At 47.0% G+C, this 22138-nt stretch overlaps 1 protein-coding gene across 1 annotated transcript in view; it reads left to right on the forward strand.

Annotated features, from left to right (window-relative positions):
- The window catches only part of MDGA2 (MAM domain containing glycosylphosphatidylinositol anchor 2), a 382608-nt gene that overhangs the window by 295184 nt on the left and 65286 nt on the right, over window positions 1–22138 (forward strand). Inside the window, exon 9 of the mRNA XM_067295207.1 lies at window positions 14941–15210. Within this exon, the coding sequence (XP_067151308.1) occupies window positions 14941–15210 (270 nt within the window). The remainder of the gene's footprint in view (window positions 1–14940; window positions 15211–22138) is intronic.

Genomic DNA, 22138 nt, shown 5'->3' on the forward strand with positions numbered 1-22138 from the left:
TTCCTCCCCTGCCCAGGTAAAAAACACTTTTTATTGCAAAGCACTGTGCAGAAATCTTCCCCCAGGTGGTTACGGATGTTCTCTGCTCCTCACTCGGCTTGTCCATCCTCCACCTCCTCTCCCTGCCGGGTCTCTGAGATTCATTGCTGGTACGTGTTGAGTTTCTCTGACCCTTCATGGGGGGTCCCTCACGCCCGGGAGATGTGGTGGGGGGCAGCCCCGGCATGGCGGGGGCATCGGTGTCACAGTGGGTAACATAGCGATCAGCAGCTCTTTGGGCGATGCTGTTGGCCAAGGTGATTGAGGCCATGCTGCGATGTCCAAGCTGCGTTGGACATGGTGCAGGCGGGCGGCGTTTCTTTAGGCTCAAGCATTACTGGGGCTCTTGCTGGATGGCTCCATCAGGCGCTGGTTCCCACGCCTCAAGCTGGAGAACTGCAAAGAGCCTGGGGAGCAGCTCGGAAAGTGAACCACAGTGCTTAAATGAGCAGTTAAATCATGTAGTCAGAGTTCCCGTACGCTGCTGACCTGTATGTCACGGACTATTTGTATCGATGACTTCGTCAATAACGCGATCTGATGATAACAAGAAACAGCGAATTCGTGACTTCCTTTCATTAGTGCACATTCGTGTCTTCGTTTAATGGTCAGGCTTAATGTTAAAATCTGCATCTTCTATCTCGAATTTGCTTATATAGCACATCTCACCTCTCCTTTCCTCTTCCACCTTTCTTTCCTCTGTGTCCCGTGCCCTTGTAGCATTTGTACAGTGTGCACGTGTGTGTGCCGAGGGTAATCAAGTCCCTTTTTCATCTTTGCTTTGAGAACTTAACCAACTGTCTCCTTCTGTCTCTGGCGAGCCCTTTCCTCCAGCCATCAGATGATGTCCCTGTTCTTTCCCAGCCTCCGCGGCTCGTCCCTGGCCAGGCTTGCGTTGCCGCAGAGGTGTGCTCGCCTCCTCCCCGCCACTCCGGTGCTCCTCGGGAATTGCTTGTGTGCTACCCAATGCCTCTCCCACCCTGTAACAGACCCTTGGCCGGCAGCAACGTGCCCTCGGCCCTTGCTGGCCCTCGCCCAACCCTGTGTCGCCCTCCCAGCCGGCGACCGGGGGAGAATTTTGCAATTCTTTTTTCGTACAGAAGCTTGCGGTTTGGTTGAGCAAGCCCAGCTTGCCAATTAACCCGGCGTCAGCTGCGACTGCGTCATCTGCTTTGCTGTTTAGCATTTATTTAATCCTTGTGTCGCATGTCCTTTTTATCAGTGTGAGGTTCACGTGTCCTTCCTGGTCATTGATTAAACCGTTCAGGCTCTAGTAGTACTATCCATGGACTTAGCTGTAATCAACCTGTGTAATGTTTCCCCAGTTCCAGCCCTTCTCAGCCCTCGTAGTACTCGTACCAGCTGCGTGGTGCCACGTAAGGGTTTTAACTACAGCGTAACGCAGCGTTGAGGCATACGTCCTACAAGAAATGTGCGTGTTCTTTGTTCGCAATCCGGAAAAACGGCCCAGCAGTGGGAGACTTGAAAAGCTCATTCTACTGAATTTAGTCAAGAAGCGTTTCAGTGTATGAGTTTGTTGTACTCTGTAGGTAACTTTTTGAGTATGCAGTTTCTGAAAGCAGGTAGAGGAAGATGATCTAGAAATGAAATTATTATTTGAATCACTCACGTGTCTTAACTGTGGTTGCAGACTCTTGTTTGTTGCTGGAAATATTTAAATTGAGCTGGGATGTCTTCCTTAAAATGTCTGCATCTTACAGCCCAAAGTCAAGCTATGGGCCTGACGTGAGATGCTGGAGCTAAATTCTGGGGCCTGATTTAAGGATGGGGTCACATTAGCTAGTTGTGCTCGTCCCTTCTGTTCTCAGCCTCCACGGGTCTTGCAGCACATCCAGACAGTCCAGAAGATCTCTCAGATACTGGAAGAGTCTCAAGGGCTCCCAGCATATTTCATGCCTGTAAATATTTCAGCTGCACACAAACAAAAAAATGGGAGAAATTCAGGGTTGCTTCCTACAGGATTTGTTAGCAAACAGGATGGCCAGTGGCTTGCAAGGGACATGCCTCGTGGCCTGCGGTTCAGCAGGTCTCCGGAGCCGTTGGGTAGGTGAGCTGGATCCGGCACTGTGCGACCTATCAGCTTTACCTGTGCTGAGCCTCACAACATAGTTAATATTCACTCCTTTCTGGTGGCTCTGGGTGTAGATGCCTCTGTACCATTCATTTCCTCTTTGTCAATATTAACTGATGTATTAGTGATTAAGTTCAGCCAAGGCTTTATTGCATCGTCATTAATCATGCCTACATCTGTCATAGAAGTCATTAGAAAGAAAACCCGTCGCAGCTATTTTTAAACCCCATTTAATTTTCATCCAGGCATTGCATTTTAATTCTTGTAATGTATCTTCACAATGATAAAAATTTGCATATCTTCATTCACTGAAGAGGATCTATTAGCCAAAGCACAAATAAAAACCCTGCGGCTGCCGCTTGGGTTTCTGGGGGAATCGGATTCCAAAGACCATGTATTTATGGCTTCATACATGTACTACGTTGAAAGGAATCACTTCACAGGTAGAATTACTACCCTGGGCAATTCTAATTTGTTGGAAATTAAACATAAGTGGTTGATTCTGGCTGGTACATGACATAAATTACTAGTAAATTGCTCTGTAAGATTTCATTATAAAGTACATGCTGTTGTGAATGATTTGCTGCTTTAGTCTTGAACTTCGTGTGCTGGCGCTTGAAGGACAATGATAGAACTTAACTTTTGTTTAAAGTTGCAAAAATGTAAAATTGATGCTATTTACTTGTCTTATTTGGCCTTTCAAATCTTCTTTCGTTTACTTTTATCCAAAAGCTGAGCACAAGGCACTTTCCAAATTGTAGTTGTTGAAATGTATTAAAATCCTGCCTTAATGCTGCACAGTATTTTTAGTAAATGCAAATCCAAATTACAGATTCGTGGTGCTTTCCCTCAACTGGTGTAAAGCGCTGTAGTGCTGCTGGCTTTTTCTAAGCAAAAGCAATGCTCACATGCAGTTCCTGTGAGAATAATAGCTCTGAAAAGTGATGATGTTTCCAACGGGAAGAATTTATATTCATAGGTTGTTAAGGCTGGGAAAAAGCCTTATCACCATCTGCATAAAATTTCACTTGGCAAATCTTGTTTTAAACGCTATTCCGCTGTGCGCCATCAAATAATTCTGTGGCTCATGTGGGGCACTAAAATTTGGAGGCCTTGACCATCATCTTAACGTCAGCAAGCCTCAACCATCCTTCTGGTGTCTGAGTGCAGAAAAACTCAGGTGCCTCTCACAGGCAATTTTCTATTTTTGGGACTTATCCAAATTACAGGAATTATTTTTCCTAATCCATGGCCTATTCTTTTGCTATTTCTTTTTTGGCCCAGGGTGGTAGGGAGGAACTCGATGGTGAAACAGAGCCACAGTTGTTTGTCTGTTCAGATGGCGAGAAATACAGATGTAATAGATGTAGTGTTGTTTTTCTGCTCTGTGCTGTAGGACATATTTAATCACAGAGGCAAATATATAAAAAACCCCATGCTGCACTGGGTGCTACACTGTCCCTTGCTTGGGACGGTGCCCCGCATTGCACCCTTGAGACTGTGTTGGCCTCAAAGCCCAACCCCGTCACTTCTGCAGCAGTTTCCCTAGATGTTTCCCCACTGTAGGCATCCAAAATAATCTTGCGCCGTTGGTCAGGGCTGGAGCTGGTTGTTGCTTGCTGCTCCGAGGGTCCCCCTTGATTTCAGACCTGCAGCGTATCCAGTCCAGCCAGGTCAAGGTCTTGCTGGGCACGTAGCAAGCTGGCAAGATTGCAAAGTGAACGTGCCTTTTTGGGAGCATGTGCAAGAGAGAAAAGGAAGCAGGGGAACCCACGGGGAGCCCACGGGGGACTCCTGGCCACTCAGCCCACCCTGCCATTGACCTGTGCTGCGGCAGCACGGAGGACCTCTGAGCACTGACCAGCGCTGAGGATCGATGTGCCACGCAGAGACAGAACGGAAAGAGGACTCGTGTCGCTAAGAGGTGAGCTAAATGTAAAATAAGAGAAGAGAGAGGGTTACAGAGAGAGGGAAGCAACGAAACATATAGTCACACAGTAAGGGCGTGCGTCGGGACCGCCCTCGAAGCTGTGTCACGTTGGGGATTTTTGGAGAATCTGCTGGTGTTTCCTGGGTTGCACCACGAGCTCTACCTGCTAAAGGCAGTCCCTTCTGTTGGGAGAACGGCTTTTACTTGCATGGATTCGCTGGCTTTTGCCTGTATAATGGAGCGAATAAAGAAGCCCTAACTGGTTTGCCATCTGAGAGGCGTGCATTCGGTGGCGCTCGGAGTGGAAAGGGCATGGACTAGCTAAACAAGCAGAAATTCCCTTAAATTTGTCACTTAAAGGGGATGCGTTTGGCTAGGCTGTCTTTGCTGAGGGTGCCGGTCACGCGGTGCATGTAGCAGTCAAGAATCTTCATAGTTTTAATTAAATGCTGGAAAAAGTGTTTCCAATGACTGCAGGCTCTGATGGAAGAGCGTGGTTAGAAGAGCATAGTTAGAAGTACTAGAAGATCTTTCTTCTTTCATGAAAGACTTAAATTGTCGGGAGATGGCCTGAAAAGAGGGTGACTTCCTCCTTGTTGTTTTGTGTCTTGAGATTTCTAGTGAAGCATCTGAAGTTTCCAAAGAACCCGAACTACAAGTGTGAAAGCAGGGAGCAGGCAGTCTTTTAATAACCAAAATACGCTTGTGATTCTCTGGCCTAAAGGAAGGCAAATATATTGACAGTGCTTCCTTTTCATTGAAGAACCAGATGGTGAGCAGAAAAATAATTTAGTAAAAAGATTGATTCAATGTGTGTATTGATGGTGGCAGCTTTAAAGCCTGTCTTTTGCAACAGAGAGTCCTAAATTGCTTTGTTTCTTTGCTGAACCCAGCACGCAGGAGTGGGGGCCCGGCGAAAGGACCGTGTGATGCCACACGTGGCATCCCTGCTTTGTGTTAATATGTTCGTTTTTGCACTGTGCATACTTGCGATGCATGCCCTAACTTCACTGATTCGTATTTTTTCTCAATGCTTGCTTTTCAAATGGATGGTTTCTGTCTCAGAGCGTTGCTCCTCTCTGCATACAAGGCGTGTAATATTCTAGGGTCCAGTCCTGCAAATTATTAAGTGCTTGTGTAACTGGGTGGTCGAAAAAAAATGATTCTGTTGTTAAATATTTCAAGGCAAGTGGTATTAGTCTCTTCAAGAAAGTTGGAGGGTGTGGTGTACGTATCTGGATCACCGTGGGAAAGAGCTCAGCTGCCTGGTCCAGAGGCAGAGATAGGTCTCTTTCAGTATTGAGAATTAGGATTTTAAGGCGGTGGTGGAAGTTTGGTGCAGCAGACACCAAATGCTACGTGCTAATATTTTCAGTTCCTACGAGTCATCACTCCTGCAAGAGCCGCCCATTGAAAGGCAGTGGGATAATCCAGGAGTTCTGGCTTGTCCTCGGCCAGGGCAGGTGCCTGGCATCCTCAGGCCACCTCGCTAGCCACGCTGGAATTAGGAAGAATCTTGTCTTGCACTTACGGCATTCTCCCGCCCCCCTCGTTAAATGTTGATAGGTAGGTATTAGATGTTATCTGTGTGCTATTTTGTAGTAGTGCACTTTACTCTCCACTTTACTGCATGAAGTCTAAATCATACTCACATGTGTTAAAGTTTTCTTTAACCGAGGTGGAAACCCTTCATTGCAATTAAAGACTAGGAATTTTCGATTAAAGCAGTAACTCCTGGAAGCACCATAATATTTAACAGTGAAATATTTAAATGTTGTAGTTATTTTCCAGATGACTGTTGAGGAGACAAATATTATCTGTGAATTAATGGTCTCTGTTCAGTCTAGAATTAACATTTTTACATGGACTACTTGAATGATGTTTTACCTTCTCTCTTAGAAAGGCATACAGAAATTAGGAGGATTTAAGCCAATATATTTTAGTAAACATCACCTGCTATTTCCTTTAGTTCTTTTATATTTGTGTGCATTTAGTTTATTTCCTTTTCAGTTTTGATCTTAAATAATTCTGGAAGAGAGAAAATACATTATATTATGTTCAGAAGCTAAAAAAAAACATAAAAAAAGAAAACCACACATTTACATCACTTTATAGGGTTTTCCTGCAAGGATCTGGATCCTATTCAGGCTTCTGAAATGTTATGAGGAACTGGCCTGGGAAGGAAACTCAGGGGACTTTCTGGCCTTTGGAGGAAGACAAGGCCAACGACTTCCTCTCGTACTTCATGTAGGTAGAAGGATAGTCCGATGAGCGACTCGCCTTTGGACTAGGGTGGTCTCACGGTTTGCCCGAGCATGCTTCAGCAAAGTGGGAGTTGTATTTCCAGAAGGAGAAGGGCAGGTCTCAGAGGGTCGTGTCGCTGTGTCCACAGCTGCAGGAGCGACCCGGCAAGCTGCACTCGTCCTTTGGCCCTCACATGTTCTCACTGAGAGCTGATGACCGGCCAACTTCTTACACACAACAAATACTCCCTTTTTCTTCCCTCGCCCCCCTTCCTTTTTTTCTTTTTTCTCTTAGATAAGGTGACCAAAAATGATGCAATGAGCATTCGTGTTTCATGCACAAGGCATGCTTGTTCCAGTGGTCAGGCTTTTCTCACTGGTGCCACCCATTTGCTGCAAGTCTGAGCAGAAGATCGGTGCCAGGGGTTTCTCACAGGCCAGGGAAAATAAATAGAAGAAAGCGCAGGAAATCGAGAGAGGCAGTGAATCTGGTTCTAAAATAATAATAACAATTCCCATGTCTAATCAGGTAGTTCTGTTGCCTTTTTATTTAAAGTTGCATTGACTCTCACATTTCTCCCCAACGAAGGAGCTTGTATTCACTGATGAAACATCCAGGAAGCCTGTGAAGAGCTTTGAATGGGAGAAACAGTATAGTTTTAGCATCAGGGAAGGGGATGATTTATCAGCAGCAGTTTGGTTAGGTCTGGTCTGGAGGACTAAGATGATGAGACTGCAGTGAAATGCAATAGGAGGTCAGTTTTGATTGGATTTCATTTAGACTTTATTTTGAGGTGATCTCTGAGTAGGTCAGACCTCTGGTAACTGTTGGAAGCCAGCTCCAGGGAGAATAAGACGACATGTGTTTGAGAACCTTTCCACCACAGCAGAATTTAAAACAAGTTTCCTGGGGTTTGACGTATCTGCAGCGCAATTCTTTTTTCCTAACCTGTGCGTCTACTTCTAAAACGGGTGGCCTGATTTATGACCTCTAGCGGCCAGTGGGTAGCAGATCCAAGCACGGTTGGCCTGTGTGACTTGCAGCCGTACACAGCGCGATGATTACACGATACTGTGGCAGAGAGGCTTTGTTTTGCATCACAGCGTTGTTGTGGGATTGCAGTATCTTTTATGGATCCATAAAACACTTTGAGACCAAGTGCATGGCTAGCAAAAACTAAACACAACTTAGACCTACCTGCAAAGCTGGCGGATTTTGTGTGTGCAATAAATTCCCAGCTTAGAAATGCTTTAGAGCAGGTGCAGAGTTTTCCCCTCCACATCTCACATCACCAGCTGTGTCTCTGGGAAGCGTGCAAGCTGCAGAGTGGGGTCCGTTTGGGGGCCAACTTCTCCGGACATGGTCCTTGCTGTCGGCCATGGGGCTATGAGCTGCACGGGCTCCTCACTCGTGCCAGGAGCTCTGCAGCACAGGGGTTTTAAGGCAGATTTTTATTCAAATTCTGAGCCGACTTGCCGTAAGGAATCACTTCCTTCCGTGACGTAACCATACCCGCGTGCAGAAGCAGGCGCTGCCCCAGATACCCCTTGGTCGTGTCTGGGGGTGGTGGCTGCGCTGCAGCCCATCAAATGTCATCAGCAGAGTAGACGGTACTAAAAGATCATGGGTTATAGCAGCTTCATGGCTTTGTAAAGAAACTCATCGTTATTCAACAGTCACATTCTAGCTAGAGGTAGTCACATAAAGCAAATAATGATTCGGAGATACGTGGGTAGATTAATATTGCAGCTTAACTCCTTTTTTAAGGCTTTTTAACTCCAAGTTTTTTTCTTGTTGGTTCATTCGAATATTTTTTCACTTGCAAAAGTTTCATGCATTTCATCACAAATATTGAATCTTGTAAAACTCAGAGCTTCATGATACTTGCTGCTTGTTCGGCATTTTCAGAAAAATTATTCTCTTGTCAAGGAGCCAAAACAAGACAGAGTCATCAGCCAGGAAGATCCCAGCAAATGTCTGTAATGAGAAGATGCAATTTGATTCCAGAAATTCAAATTTATCAAATGCTTGAGAATAATGACTGGGCTCCCATGACTCTTAAGTCCTTCTGCAAACCACACACGGACGCACCGACTCTTGGAGCCAATGCAAAAAAACGTTTGCGCTGAAAGCCACCTAACGCAAAATCTATCTAACTTGACCGTACTAGGCCTGAGGTTTAGATTAGCTGGAAAACTTCAGAACCCATCCTGAGCGAAGTCCAACGTGTGTTGTCCCCTGTGTAGATGTTAGAGTCAATCTCATTCCTGCCGATAGGGCAAAGTGCAAACTCCTGTGTGCAGGGAGTAAAAAACCGAAGAGCGTCATGCTTGCTGGCTTCTTTCCCAGTGTGTCCAGGAGAAGAGATCACCTTTTCCCAGTGCTAAATGGGATGACCGAGGTCGTCTGCCAGCATGTTTCTGCAACGGTTACCCTTAATGGTAATCCATGCTCTTAGCTCCCACCTCTGCCGAGACCCAAAAGCAGAGCTCTGCCTTCCTTTGGTTTTTCCACCCTGTATTGCTATGGAGTCTCCCCGTTGGCATGAAGAGCCGTAACAGCCTCACTTTCCATCCAAATATCTGCTTGCAAGTCGGGAAATCTCATCTCACTCATATTTGCAGCGGAGTTATGCTGGAGGCCCACCGGTCAGATGCCTCCTCCAGGACCATGGCTGGAAGTGGGGATAAGCACGTGAAGGTTAGGATGCCCCTTTGCTGGCTGATTTTACCCTGTTGCATCCTCTGGGACGTGAACCTGGTTCTGCGGGACGCGCCGGTGTCAGCCTGGTGACGCGTGGTGGTGATGGCCCGGCAGCAGCCCCTGGCGCTGCCCTCATGTCCTGGGTGCCGGGCTCTCCCCTCTCCCTGGTGGCTCTCCGCTCCTCCCGGGGTTTTCAAACCGACCCTTGCTTCGGTTTGCTTCTGCTTCCCACAAATTCCCCTTTGCCTCCTATTCACATGCAAGCAGCCATGATAAGAAGCTAGAGAATAAAAGTCGATTTTTATTTGCCTGACCCTTCGCACACAGGTAGGGCTGAGATATTTACCGTTATAACCTCAGATAAATAGATCCAATTACCTTCGTGGCCGCAGTGTAACCGTCAGCGTCCTCCTCCTGCTTGCGTTAGGTGTGGATTTTCAAGAACGAGCCAGTAGGGTATTTTTCAGCGGTATATTGTAAAAGAAATGAGAGGTAAAGCCTGCAAATAGAATTGCTCAGGTTGGTCGGTGGGGGGAAAAGTGCTGCCTGGCCTCATCGCCTCTGGTTACTGAAGGTGCGATTCAAGAAGACATCTCGTTTGCCACCGATCTGCGCGAACGTGACGGTCCCGAGATAAAATACCTTGTCTCCAGCTGATCCCAGTGAACGGGTCCCATCAGGACACCTTTCTCGTACGCTGGGCCCTCACCCTTGGTCCAGGCGGCTCGGGAAGCTTTGCGAGCGTCGCAGCTGGAAAGCCACCTCCTGTCCAAACGCTAACACGCCTGGGAAGGACACGGGGCGTCTTGGGTTTGCAGGGCCGGTTTGTGAAGGCACCGGTACAGCGGCGTTTGCTTTCTATTTCAATTTACTCCTAGCGGTGTGAATAATTTTTGCCTATTTCTAGACATAACATTTTCATTTCGCTGAAATAAATCCATTACCTGAGGTTGTAACATCCATCTCCTAGCTTTGGCTGGAAAATTACTGCTGTCATTTTCCTGGAGATACCCAATATCGTATGGACGTTTCCTAAAGCGCTCTGACCACCGCGTCCGATCTTCGTATCCTGGGCATCGGCGAACCAACAGCTAAGTAAAACCAAAAGTTTCACTAGATGTTCTGTTCCAGAAGTACAGAAATTCTGAAGAATACTGCTGGGCTCTGCTCAAATTCCTTGAATTTTCTGTCTGATTCATAGACGCAACAGGATCTTTGAGGCCAGCACTGTGGGAAACGGGTTTCCCATGTGCTCAGAGGGGCATTTTCCTTTCTCTCTTTTGCCCAACTCTGCAGCATTTTTAAGATCTCATCTTCTGGAGAAAATGGAGCCCATGCTTTATTTCTTCATTTATTCAAGTGGGTATGTACTTGCTTTCCATTGGTCCGTGTGGGAACCAAGGGAACATATCTATATATGTGTTTTTCAATATAATCTCTATTCTGACACTAAACCCCACACTAGTTAGCTTTAAACGGTAAAGCTATTTATTGTTTACTGGGATTATTTTTTTTTTCCCAGATGTGTGCATGTTTGATTTGGATTTATCTAGAAGAAGGTGGTGTTCGTTTGGCTTAAAAAAGCCATAAACAGGATTGGGCTTGAGATGCTCCGTTATTCAGCTGCTTCTGGAAGTTATTGGAGGCGTTTTCATGGCGATCGGGCCCTGCCTATATAAAAGGGATAATGGCAGCTGTAAATCACTGAAGAGCTAGAAAGGCTAAATCAGCTGCCTGTGCAGATGTGCGCGGTCCCCACACCATCCCGATACCTGGGAGCGTCCCCGAGCGCTGCCGCGCCGCCGTCCCTCCTGCCGCTGGAGGCCGCCGTCCCACCGCCCGCTGCAGCAGCCGCTCGGAGACTCAGCGCCCCGGCCGGGTCTGCATCCGTTCATGCCTTTAATCTCCGGGAAGATACTGGCAATGAGTTGCCCAAATGGCTGCAGCACTTTGTCTAAAGGAAAAATTCCCTCCTGTTGCTCCTAACGTTGCTGGCCGTTTCGACTGTTAATGAACACTGAGCTCTTTTCCAAGAAATATCCGCATTTAGCTCCAAGATCTCCTGCCTCAGTGGTGCTGCTTGATTAGACTCCGTTAGATTAGGCTTCATTAGCAACCAGGTTCTTGTCTTCTCCTTTGCAACTGATGAAGCGTGTGGCTTTTATTCCTGATTTACGCGATATTGCAGTATTCTTCTGCAGCTCTCCAGCGGCGCGGTCCGCCTTACCGCACCCGTAGCTGAGCCGCGGGCACCTTCGGGAGCCCACACAAACCACCGCCGGCATTGTGCCAGACATATTGTGCCAGACAGCCTGCCTTCAAAAATAGTAATTGCATGGGTGAAGATAGCCTATAGGAAACGGTACGCTGCAGGCAGGGAGACCGAGGCAGCACCGGGCCGGACCCGACGGCTTTGGGCGAGAGCATCTCTGGCCACAGCACCACTGTGAGCCGTGCACGCTTCCAGTGGAAAGCCATAATTCTTAATCGAAATGTGTCTGCTCTTTCTTTCCGGTAGGATGCCTACTTTTTACACCTTTCCAAATAAATACCCATAAAGCTGCTGGCCCGGGCTATCAGAAATGGTTATTGCATGAGAAGGAGCGGGGTAACCTGGTGCTGCCGCTGCCCATGACGCGAGGGCGCTCGGCGCGACCGGTCCTCGGGCTGCGGTAAGACGGTGTTACCTGACCTCACTTCTTATTTGCTGGCTTTATTTCCTACGGTGGAAATTCTGCCCCAGAAGCATTTTTTCCGGTATTAAGGTTACTCCTTCTCGGTAGCTGACCTGCACTGCTGCTAGAGCAACGTTGCGCCTAGGTGAATCAAGTAAAATCTGGCCACCGATACGACGGAGACTGAAACGGGGGCATCGCTTTTTGTTATTTATTCCTGTTGAGAGAGAAAAACAAATTAATTTGCTTTGGCTAGAAAATAAATTGGAAAAACCAAACAGCAGGTGAAGGCTCTGCTCAAGGCCGCGTAGTCCAAGTAGACGCGCCGCGTGGTATGTTTTCTCCTTAACTAATCTTACCATAAAGACCCTGATGTGATCCACACCACGAAAAGTAGCTGTCGGGTTTAAAGCGAACAAACATACTTGCTGTCATTTTTCTGGATAGCTAGGGAGCCTTCATTTTCCTTTTTATAATCCTTAAGACAGGGAGGTACTTAGGCTAAAAAATTCATTAAACATTAACATAAAGCCCGTTTTAACTTCAGACTGTTTGCTTTCCAAAGATAATTGTTTAAGAGAATGAAGTGTACTCCCTTTGCGGCTTTTCCATATATTTTGCGAAAACTAATACTGGAATTATGAAAGATAGGAATAGCTACAGCAAAGTAAATTGAATCAAATTGCTAAAGCCTTTGGGAAGAGCTAATGCAAATGAATCAAGCACATATAAGCGCTAAACAGCTACAGAGCAAGGCGGCTTCTGAGCTTCATTGCTTTCAGAAGGTGCCTGAGATGCCACCACCTTCTGTAGCTCTGAGGTCACTCTCTGGTAAAAACATAAAATGTAAAAATAAACTGTTAGCTCTGGCTACTGCCATATATTGTAGTTTTTGATCATTCCTTTCCTTTTCTGTTAAAGTTCTTACCTCTAAAAGTGTAACTGATAAATGAGCAACCAAACTTAATTTTCCTTTTCTGTCACTGGGTATCATCTGTTCATGCACGAATGGAGATTCCGTGTTTTAAAAACTCTTTTGACCTTAAAGGCAGAGGCAACTGTCATTTCAAAAATGTTAACGATGCTAAATTCTCTTATAAATAAATAAAGCAGGGAAAAAAGAAATGACGCTTTTATACAGAAGATAAACTTAAACTTTTAGTCCTGGAGAGCTCTGAGTGCCAATATGATAAAGGTCTTCAAAAACATAGCTGACATGGAGAGGTGAGCAGAAAATTAGTGTTCGCTCTTTCTTCCAAGGCTAAATATGGTGTATCGATGGAAACAGCAGGACAAACCGAAGAAGATAACATCATTGCAAAACATAGACGAGTTTTGGATAGTCAAACATTAAATAGGTTTCCAAAATGGTAGGACAAAATGATCTAATAATGCAAATCTGGGCCTGGCTCAAAATTTGATGAAAATTGTGCCCGATTTTAAAGAATATAATGGTGTTGACTGTGGGGGGTAAAGGCATGAAGCAAATGTGGGTGCAGAAAGGAATGTTATTACCGCTGGAGCGAAAAGAAAACCTGGGAAGCTTAATTCTCGTGGAGGAGAAATGACTGGAAAATAGCAAATATTAGCAAATTTGATGAGTAAATTGCTCTGACATCAGTAATATGTCATGCTTTAGAAGAGATTCTGAAAGAAGGACTAATTGTAAGACGGCGCTTGGAGGAAAATACAGCAAGCGCCTGTGAAAGGCAGATCAGGCTTGACTACCTAAATAGCTCTCCCTTGTAAGAAAGCTGAGATCTGGCACATTTTCTTTGCCTAGAAAAGCTCGTATCTTTAAGCCAAAAATTGCCTGCAAGACACTGCCTTGGGAAACTACTAGTGAAGCTGGATAAGGTGGAGAAATTTTGCAGCGAGAACAGATGAAGACCCTGTTAGGTTGTGCTGAAAGGGAACAGATCAGGCTGAAGAGAGAGACTGGTGGAATTTCGGAAGCATTGATCCTATTTCATGGTTTTTATTCAATACCGTGGCACAGAGCATAGTCACGCTCCGATGAAATTTTCTGATAGCACAAAATTGAGGGATATTATCAACAGAGAAAAGGTTTGCAGTATTGAGGATTTAGGATTTCAGGTCTTTTATTTGCAGCTATTGCAGCTGTACGGGAGTCAATGAACCGGTGAAGGATCTGGCCTGGGAATTACACCAGGCCATGGGATGTTTGATCTGCGAAGAGGAAGGGTCAGGCTGGGATCGGTGAGCTTTGGCCCCCGGGTTTGCATATCGCCTTGGCCCCCGCGGTGGTGTCCGGCTGCGCTGTCCTGCCCCAGGCAGCACCCGGGACCCCATCGCCGCTGCGTCCACCTCTCCGGTCACCTTCCTGCCCGATCACGGGTGGGCCGCTTCCAGTGCTTCCCAACGCGGCTTGGATCGCGGTACAACATAACTGATGGCGACGACTGCAATAAGCTATGGTACAGCAGCTGACCGTCACGAGCTCTAAGAAATGTTGTCTAAAATGTCACTTTACCTTAATTTCGAGTATTTTGTCTTTAGCCGTATGCCTTCTCTAAGCAAGAGATGACTAATGCCTAATTTGCGGGAGGTAAGGGAGTCCGTATCCAGCTTCCACTTTGTAGGGGATTAAATATCGCGGGTGCAAAGGCTGTTGGTATCGCTGATCGAGGCACCGATCAGTGGGGAACCTAAGGACCAGATGCTCTTGGGTGGGTAATGCCAAGAGAGAGTTCCCGTTCAAAGAAGCATAACATGGGCTCTGTGAAGGCTGCTCTCCGGTAGAGCTCCTTGGGGATTTTATATTTTTCTGTTTTATACCTGCAAAACAGCCCTTTTAATATGGATGCAAAGATTTCACATCTTCTTCTTCTGGCATAGGAGGCTCTCAGAATTTCTTCTTTCTAGTGGTCTTAAAAAGAGATGAGTTTTTTAAAGAGCCAGAATGTCTTGTCGCTGTTTTGCATCAAGCTGCAAGCATCTCCTCATTTCTTATTGATGTTATCTGATTTAAATAGCAAGAAAAGAGCTGGGCGCCAGCGTCTCTTTGTCCAGGTTGCCCTTCTCTTTTGCAATGATTAAGTTACCAAAAGGCAAACAGAAGGGTGAAGTTAGGCTTTTGCATATGCTGTATGTGGGCTATAATTTATTCATTTTGTATTTTGCTAGAATCAAAAGTCTGCTGGAGGTTCTCGTTGCGAATCTGAATTATTTAAGACGCTGTTTAACTCAGCTTATGGGAAGACGACCCACTGTGTGCCCTTTTCTGCTCCCTGCAGACCCCCCGGCCGTGGAGCCGACCTTCCTGGAGATCAGGCAGGGCCAAGGCCGGAGCATCACCATGAGCTGCCGGGTCCTGCGAGCGTATCCCACCCGGGTGCTGACCTACGAGTGGCGCCTGGGCGGCAAGCTGCTGCGGACGGGCCAGTTCGACGTGCAGGATTCGACGGAGTACACCGTGAGCAGCCTCTCGCGCGACAGCTACGGCGTTTACAACTGCAACATCATCAACGAAGCGGGGGCCGGCCGCTGCAGCTTCCTGGTGACAGGTAGGCTCCGCGGCGGGCGCGCGGGCTCCGGCTTTGCTCGGCGTTGGCCGCCGCTGCCGCCGCTCCGCCGGCTCCTTAGCCAAGAGCCGTGTCCTTCGCCGCACACCCGGCGCTTGAGGCGACGTGTTTGGGTTGCAGCAAGGCTGGTAGCAAGGTAGGAGGTTGCTCTCCGTTCAGTGATTCAAGGGTAAAGATTTTTACAGGCTAAATGCAAATATCCCTCGCCCGCAGGCTCCGTCGCTGTTCGTTTGAGAGAGGCCGGAGAGAGTTGTCAGGTAACAGATTGCGTCTGTTTGAAGTTTGCGGTAAGGCTTGAATTTCCTCTTCTCCGAGTCCTGCGAGCTGGAGGCTGGGGGGTTCGAAGCACAACATCAAGCGACGCTGAGCAACCCATGGGTAACGGCGGGGTTGAAATTTGCTTCTTTGCTTGAAAAGCAAAGGAATTTGTGATCCTAATGCACAAGATCACAGACTCGGGGAGGGTGTACCAGCCCTGCCATGATCTACCCGTGTGGCGTAATTAATGTCCTGGATTCAGACGCACTTCACAGCACGTCTTTTATCTTCAGTATCCCCTCTTGGATCCGAGTGTTAAACCGGGTTGTTAGAGATGCAAGTCTTGATTCTTTTTCTGTCGGACATTAGCGACCACGGCTTGCAGAATCAGTAGCCGAGCGGTGGAAACGCTCCCTGCCTGCCGCAGGCATCGCCAGGACTGCGGCAGCGCGGCAGACCGCGCCGGTTGAGGTCACGTCAACGGCACGTGTCTGAGGAGCAGAGCCTTCCTCCAGGCTTGGTGTCCAGCCTTGGTCAGGGTCGGTGGAGGGAGGAAAGCCTCCTCCCGGCAGCTCTAGCAACCCGTCTCTGCCCGAGGCAGATGTCTGAAGCATATGGAAATATGTAAAAGAGAGCTGTCCGAAAGGAACGATTTCCCAGGTCAGCTGGGATTTTATTTACTACTTGTTTACTTGCTTGGCCCTGGCTACGGTCAGATCTAAGCGCTATTTTGCTTTTGAGGTTCTGGCAACCTGGCAGCTCCCTGGACCCTGCCTTTGTCTTGGAAAATGGGCATCATTATTGGCTTCACTGCTACCGGCAGCAAGGACATTGATGAATCGATCAGCTGCAGAGCTTTTGCGCTCCAAGCCCCTTGGATGAAACTGTTGAGCGCCTCTATCAGCGATCCTGCAGGTCCTGGATGTCCGGGCAGAGCCTCCGTGGGCACCTGTCCTGGAGCAGGGCGTCCTGCAGCGCTCAGGCTCCCCGACCCACCAGGGCAGAAGATAAAACCAAGCGGGTTCCTGCCTTGGCTTTATCAAAAACATTTTTGGACCTTAGGTGTAACAGACAAAACGTTTTGACTCATCTCCCCAGCGTTTTTCGGCAGAACTTGGCTTTATCAGAAAAATTTTGGCCTGCCCGAATGTGGATACCTTTTTTTCCTCTTTTAGAATATGTCGATTGGCGTCTGGTTCTCGGCGGCCGCATCGGGGATGGCAGCGTGCCGTGCTCACGCGGGGAGAGTGGGTGAAGGTGAATGCCCCGATAAGCAATGGCTCTGGTCCCTTTGAAATGTAATTAAGCCGTGGGATGACTTATCATTCCGATCTAAGTGCAGGTATTTTCACAGCCACCAGCTTCTCAAACTCTTCGGAGTTTAATCCAAAACGTGGCTCTGAAGGAAACAAGAGAAAAAGCCTTTTTTTCCTCAAATGAGTAAATGCAGTTCAATTTACTGTTCATCACTCTTTGGACCCAAGACTGTGGAAAGCTGTTCTAAGGCAATTATTTTGCCAAGATTGGGACAATCTGAGTGGGTTGCTGTGATTTATCGCCATGCCAAAGCAAGGCACATAACTGAAAATTAGTACTAAAATGGTTTTATGATGTGCTCTGTCTCTCATCTCTCTGTGTGCCACGCTCATTTTTAGTCTGTGCCGTTATGCGAGTTCGTGCCGTATGGTTGCATAAAGACGCTGAAAGTAACACTTTTGGTTACAACTTCAGTACTTCCCTTAGTCCTTTAAGGTTGAAACCATTATCCCCATATTTCATAAATACGTGCTGTGACACATGCAGCTGAAACTGCTCCCAGCCAAGAACCGCCAAAGGGATGCGTTTGTCCCCGAGCTTCATCGGGACAGATGAAGTTAAAGCACTGGGGAACCGAAAAAATTATGACTTGATGAAAAGGAGACTTTCATTTCACCAGGAACGTGAATGCAAAAAATAGGTCGCTTCTTGCACAAAGACACACACACGGGGGGAAAAAAACCCAACTCTGCAGCAGGAATCTGGCAATAGTTGAGTGCTTTTCCCTCGGCTGGAACAGTGGAAATCACAGTAGTCCGTTTGCACTCCGTTTTCTTTCCAGGTTTTCACGTAGTAGCGGAGTGCTGCAATGCTTACGTTGCAAGGTCTGCAGAGAAACATTTGTATGCTGAGAGAAAGCTTTTTAGTACAGAACTAAAAGCAGCCGGTATGAAAAGATTTATACTGGTCCTAGAATTTGCAAAATCTGGTTTTATTGCGCTTATATTTTGAGCCCAATTTGAGAAGACACCAGCCAAATAAATCACATGGGGAAAAGCGGATTGATTTATATCAGGTGTACCAATCGGAGGCAAATTTAACCTGCTAGCGTCTTAAAAATAAAGAAGAACATATAAGCAAAATCGTGGGAAAGCGCATGTCGTTCATCACGGCTTCTAAATCTGTATGTTTTTATCCAGCGGTTGACAGTGCACGTCACAGGCAAGGACTGACGGGAAGTAAATCTCAGGCAGCGTGTCACTAAAACCCTGCCAAGACGGGAGGAAGACTGGGAAAAAACAAACCCTCAAATGCGGAAAATGTGTGTAACACCGGGGACATCGGAGTCGTGTTGCGTGGGGAGGACCGGGAGCGTGGGCAGAGGTGCGTTTTTTGATTTAAAGACATGGTCTCTCTCCCTTGGGCAATTCCCGCCGAGTTTAGGCTTTTCGGTGAGAGCAGGACGTTCTTTCCTATTTTTTTCTTCTTCCTCTTCTTCTTTTTTTTACCATTTTCTTCTCCATGCCACTCTATTGAGGCTGCCATGTCTAATATCTCTTAAAAATGGATTTATTATTTTCTCCCATTTTACCCTTGCTGGTATGCTAGGAGCTGGGGCTCTTTCTGCTTTTTTTGTTGTTGTTGTTTTTGCATTTTCCTAGTTTGTGAACGATAATTTTGCAGCTCTAATGAACGTCTTTAAAGAAAGATTTTTCTGTATAATGTATTGTCAAATGTCAGTTCAGATCTCCCATATGCTGTGGTCACAAAGTATTTTCCTTCTTCTGAGTGCAGAAATTCCTGGAACAGCGAATAGACACTTTTAAAAATAAATGTGAGGGCTAGCTGCTTTATTTCTATTGAAATAATTTTATGGAACTTTAGAAGTTCAGATGGAGTAAAATATTCAGAGCAAAAAATCTTTTTGCTTTGGTCAAGAAAAATCAGAATGAAAGCTGAGTATTTTCAGGTGGGAAGGCGGAAGGAAGAACTGGAATTATCAGACTCTCTTTTTTTCTGCAAAACTTATCCGTGGGTATTTTGTTGCCTTTTTACCATGTTATAGAGTGGGAGCCTGCATCGTTTCTGGGCAGACGTGCATCCTTGCGTGGTCTCCCTGCGGTGGGAATTAAGGAGCTGCCTTTGCTTTGGTCTTTTCAATTTGTGTTATTATTATTATTATTATTAGGTTTTCCATATGTGGCATTATTTTCAGCTATAGACCCTTTGGCTTAAGCCAAATTTAATATCAGAGCAATCAGGAGCACGGAATTATAGAAGCCAGCAGCGAGGGGCTGAGGGGGGTCGTCTGCTTTGGCTCCCTGCTCCAGCCTGGTCCTCTCCGGTCTCCTCTCACCTCTCTCCCCGTGGCCCGCACTGGTTTCGGAGCAAAGAAGAAAAAGTCGCCTGAGAGCAGGGGATGTCAGTAAAAATATTCCAACAGCAGGCTCAAAACTCGCTTTTAAAATAGCCTCCTTGCACTGTAAGTCACCTGATTGGTCCCGTCCCTCCTGCGCTGCATTATAAGCTGCTACAAGCATCTCCTCCAGCCCGCTGTTTTGTCCTGAGTTTGAGACAAATCCCTTAAAACTTATCGGAACTTACTATTATTTTATTATAACTCAGAACTTGCTGCTTATAATTCATTATAACTTTGTAAAGATGAATCGCAGTGAAGCCGTTTTGTGCCACCGCTCTTCCACGTCTGAATTCTCTTGCAACTCGTCCTCCCGGGGTGTTTTCCCGGGAGCGGAGAGGTCCTTCGGCTGCCGCCCCGCTTGCCGCTCGGAGATAGCTCGCGTTCGCCCCGGCGCTTCCCCGACCTGCTCGGATGCTCCGGGTAGCTTGGCACCGGGACGCGCTGCGGGAACCTGCTCTCAGGGGCAATTTGTCCGCTGGTTATCCCGGGAGCCGCCGGGGCGCGGGCGGGCACGGCAGTCCGGTCCGGCTCCCTTCGCGCTTTGTCGTCTTTTGGGTAGCGCTGTCGAGAGCCTTGCATTGAGTTGTCGTCTCCTTGCTGCCGAGCTACAGCTCGAGGAAAGATGCTCCCTCTGCGACGTCTGGTTTTTGAAAACTGCTTTTAAAGCGTGCAAAAGCAGAGAGCAGTGCCTTTTTTTTTCCCCCCTTTTTAAAATCCTTCTTCCTTTTTTATTTTATTTTATTTTTTACAACTCCATGCCAGCAAGCCCAGCTGTCTTGTTTTCCAAGCTGTCAGCAAGCGCAGCGGCGCCTGTCGAGCCCGTGGGAGCCGTGCTGTGCCGGAGAGGAGAGTCCTGGCCGCGGAGGAAGGGTGTCGCTTTGGTGGCTGCCTGCCCTGCGAGCGGGCGCGATAGCTATAGCATTTATAGCAATCCTATATGGCATGTAGGGTTTCTTTAACGTAGCCAGCTTAGCTAACGTTAACGGCACTGAAGGCAGGACCTCGTCGCGGCGCAAAGGGAAGGACGTCCTGGAGCGCACCGGCCTCTGCCGTGCTGAGCTTCCGGAACGGGGCAGATTCAGGAATAGGCTTTCCGTAAAAGTTCAGGGTCGGGTACTCAGTTATTCCCCATCCCCTAACAGAGGTGCCCACTGCTCCGTTTCTCGAGGGGCTTCAGCTGGATTTCCAAGCACGAAAAGGGCCCGGATGTTCTTTGCCCTTTCCTTGTAGTGACACGTGGTTGTGCTTCCAAAAAGGTTAAGTAGCCAATGCTATTTTGTTTCGATGTTTTAATATGTGGTCAGAATTCACCTGCACTTAGTGGTGCCAATTCTTTCAGAAAATTGAATTAAAAAAATCAAATCTAATTAAAAAACATCAAAACCATCTAGCGGTTTTCTGGAGAAAACCTTGTGCTAGCGTAGCTAGCGGATGCATTTTCTTTTTCTTTGAGGAACGAATGGGAGTGAGCGTGTTTTCGGGAACAGACCTGATGGATGGTCTGTCGGAGCCGGGAATGGGGTCGGGAATTTCGGGTCCCCAGCCCCGCGGTGCCCTGGCATCCTTGGCGGGTGCAGAGCGTGGTCCTTCTCCCCAGGAGCTCGCTCCTCAGCCCACCGGCTCCCAGGCATGGTGTATTAGAAAGGGTATAGCTTGTCTAGAAGGCGTTTTTAATGGGTAAAGCTGCAGGAATGTTTTTTGCCATGAATATTTAGTTATCAGAGCCTGCACATTTTACCGGAGGAAAAAAGTTTCGGTTTTTACAGCGGAAAAGAACTACCACCTTTGGTCATGATACAATTCACGCCTTAAACAAAATCCACTGTTGTTTTTCCATTTCGTTATTTGCTTTGGGGTAGTATCTATTATCTGCTAGGCATTTCGCACTGGTGCAAGAAGAAATATTCTTTGTCCTGAAAAACTTAAAACACTAAAAAAGGAAAAACAAATATCCTTTTTTTTTTTTTTTGTAAAAACCAACTAAATCTCTATATGGCACGCAGCAGGAATGCCTTTTTAACAGAATTAGGAAGAAACAGGGGCTTTTACAGATTAAGTCAGAGAGGTTAAACTGTGTAAAATGTAATGCATTTTTTGAAAAATTGCCTAGTTCAAAGAAAACCTAATCAAACATCAAAACAGCTCCTTTACTGCAGTAAAACATAAAGGTTTTTCCCTAAACTGCAGAATTCATGTTTACACGGATCTAAATAATTAATATGAATCCAGAAATGAGGCCCCATTAAATCTTGTACAACAGGATTATTTCTTCCCTCCATCAATTCAGTGCCGGAGAAAACCTCCGTGTATTCGGGGCAGGGCCGCGACGCCGTGCTCGGGCGGGCGCTGAGCTGGGTGGCCGGCGTTGGTCTCGCTGCGGGCAGACCCAGGGTCCCTCCAGCCTCCTCCGTCCTTCTCCCCAAAGCCAAATAGCCACGCGTCAAATCACGGCAGTAAGAGCCCTCGTCGCAGGCTCCAGGTGAAGAGAGAATTAACTTGGCTGCGTTCTGCTGGGAAACGGGGAGGAAGAGCGTCTTTTCCCTTCATCAGCACTTCTGCCTTGTACCGGTTGGGGGTTTGGGACCAAAGGGATGTTTTCTCCAACGCTGAATTGATTGTTTCAGCGTTGGGTTTTGCAAGAGTAAAAGCTGCGGGAAAAATCAGTTCGCGTTTAATTTCAATCAAAATTTGCTTTTAATTTTCAGTTAAAAGTAGAATCAATGAGTTATTCGCAGATCCTGAGGATTAACTACGTGCATCTCTTTGTAGGACGCCGGTTTCTGTGTCGCAGCCTTTCTTGTGGTTTCGCTGCTCTCCTGCCTTTCGGTTGATGCCGTCCTGAAGGACGCATTAACCTCTTTAACCGGTTAATAGAACAGTTTAGCTCTGTGGCTAATCCAACCTTTCCTGTCCGGAGGCAGCTCGTCGCACAGCAGAAATCTGGTGGTTTCGCACTACGGTAAAGGCAGGCAAGCA

Source organism: Apteryx mantelli, chromosome 4 (genome assembly GCF_036417845.1).
Source record: "Apteryx mantelli isolate bAptMan1 chromosome 4, bAptMan1.hap1, whole genome shotgun sequence".
NCBI classification, from domain to species: Eukaryota; Metazoa; Chordata; class Aves; order Apterygiformes; family Apterygidae; genus Apteryx; species Apteryx mantelli.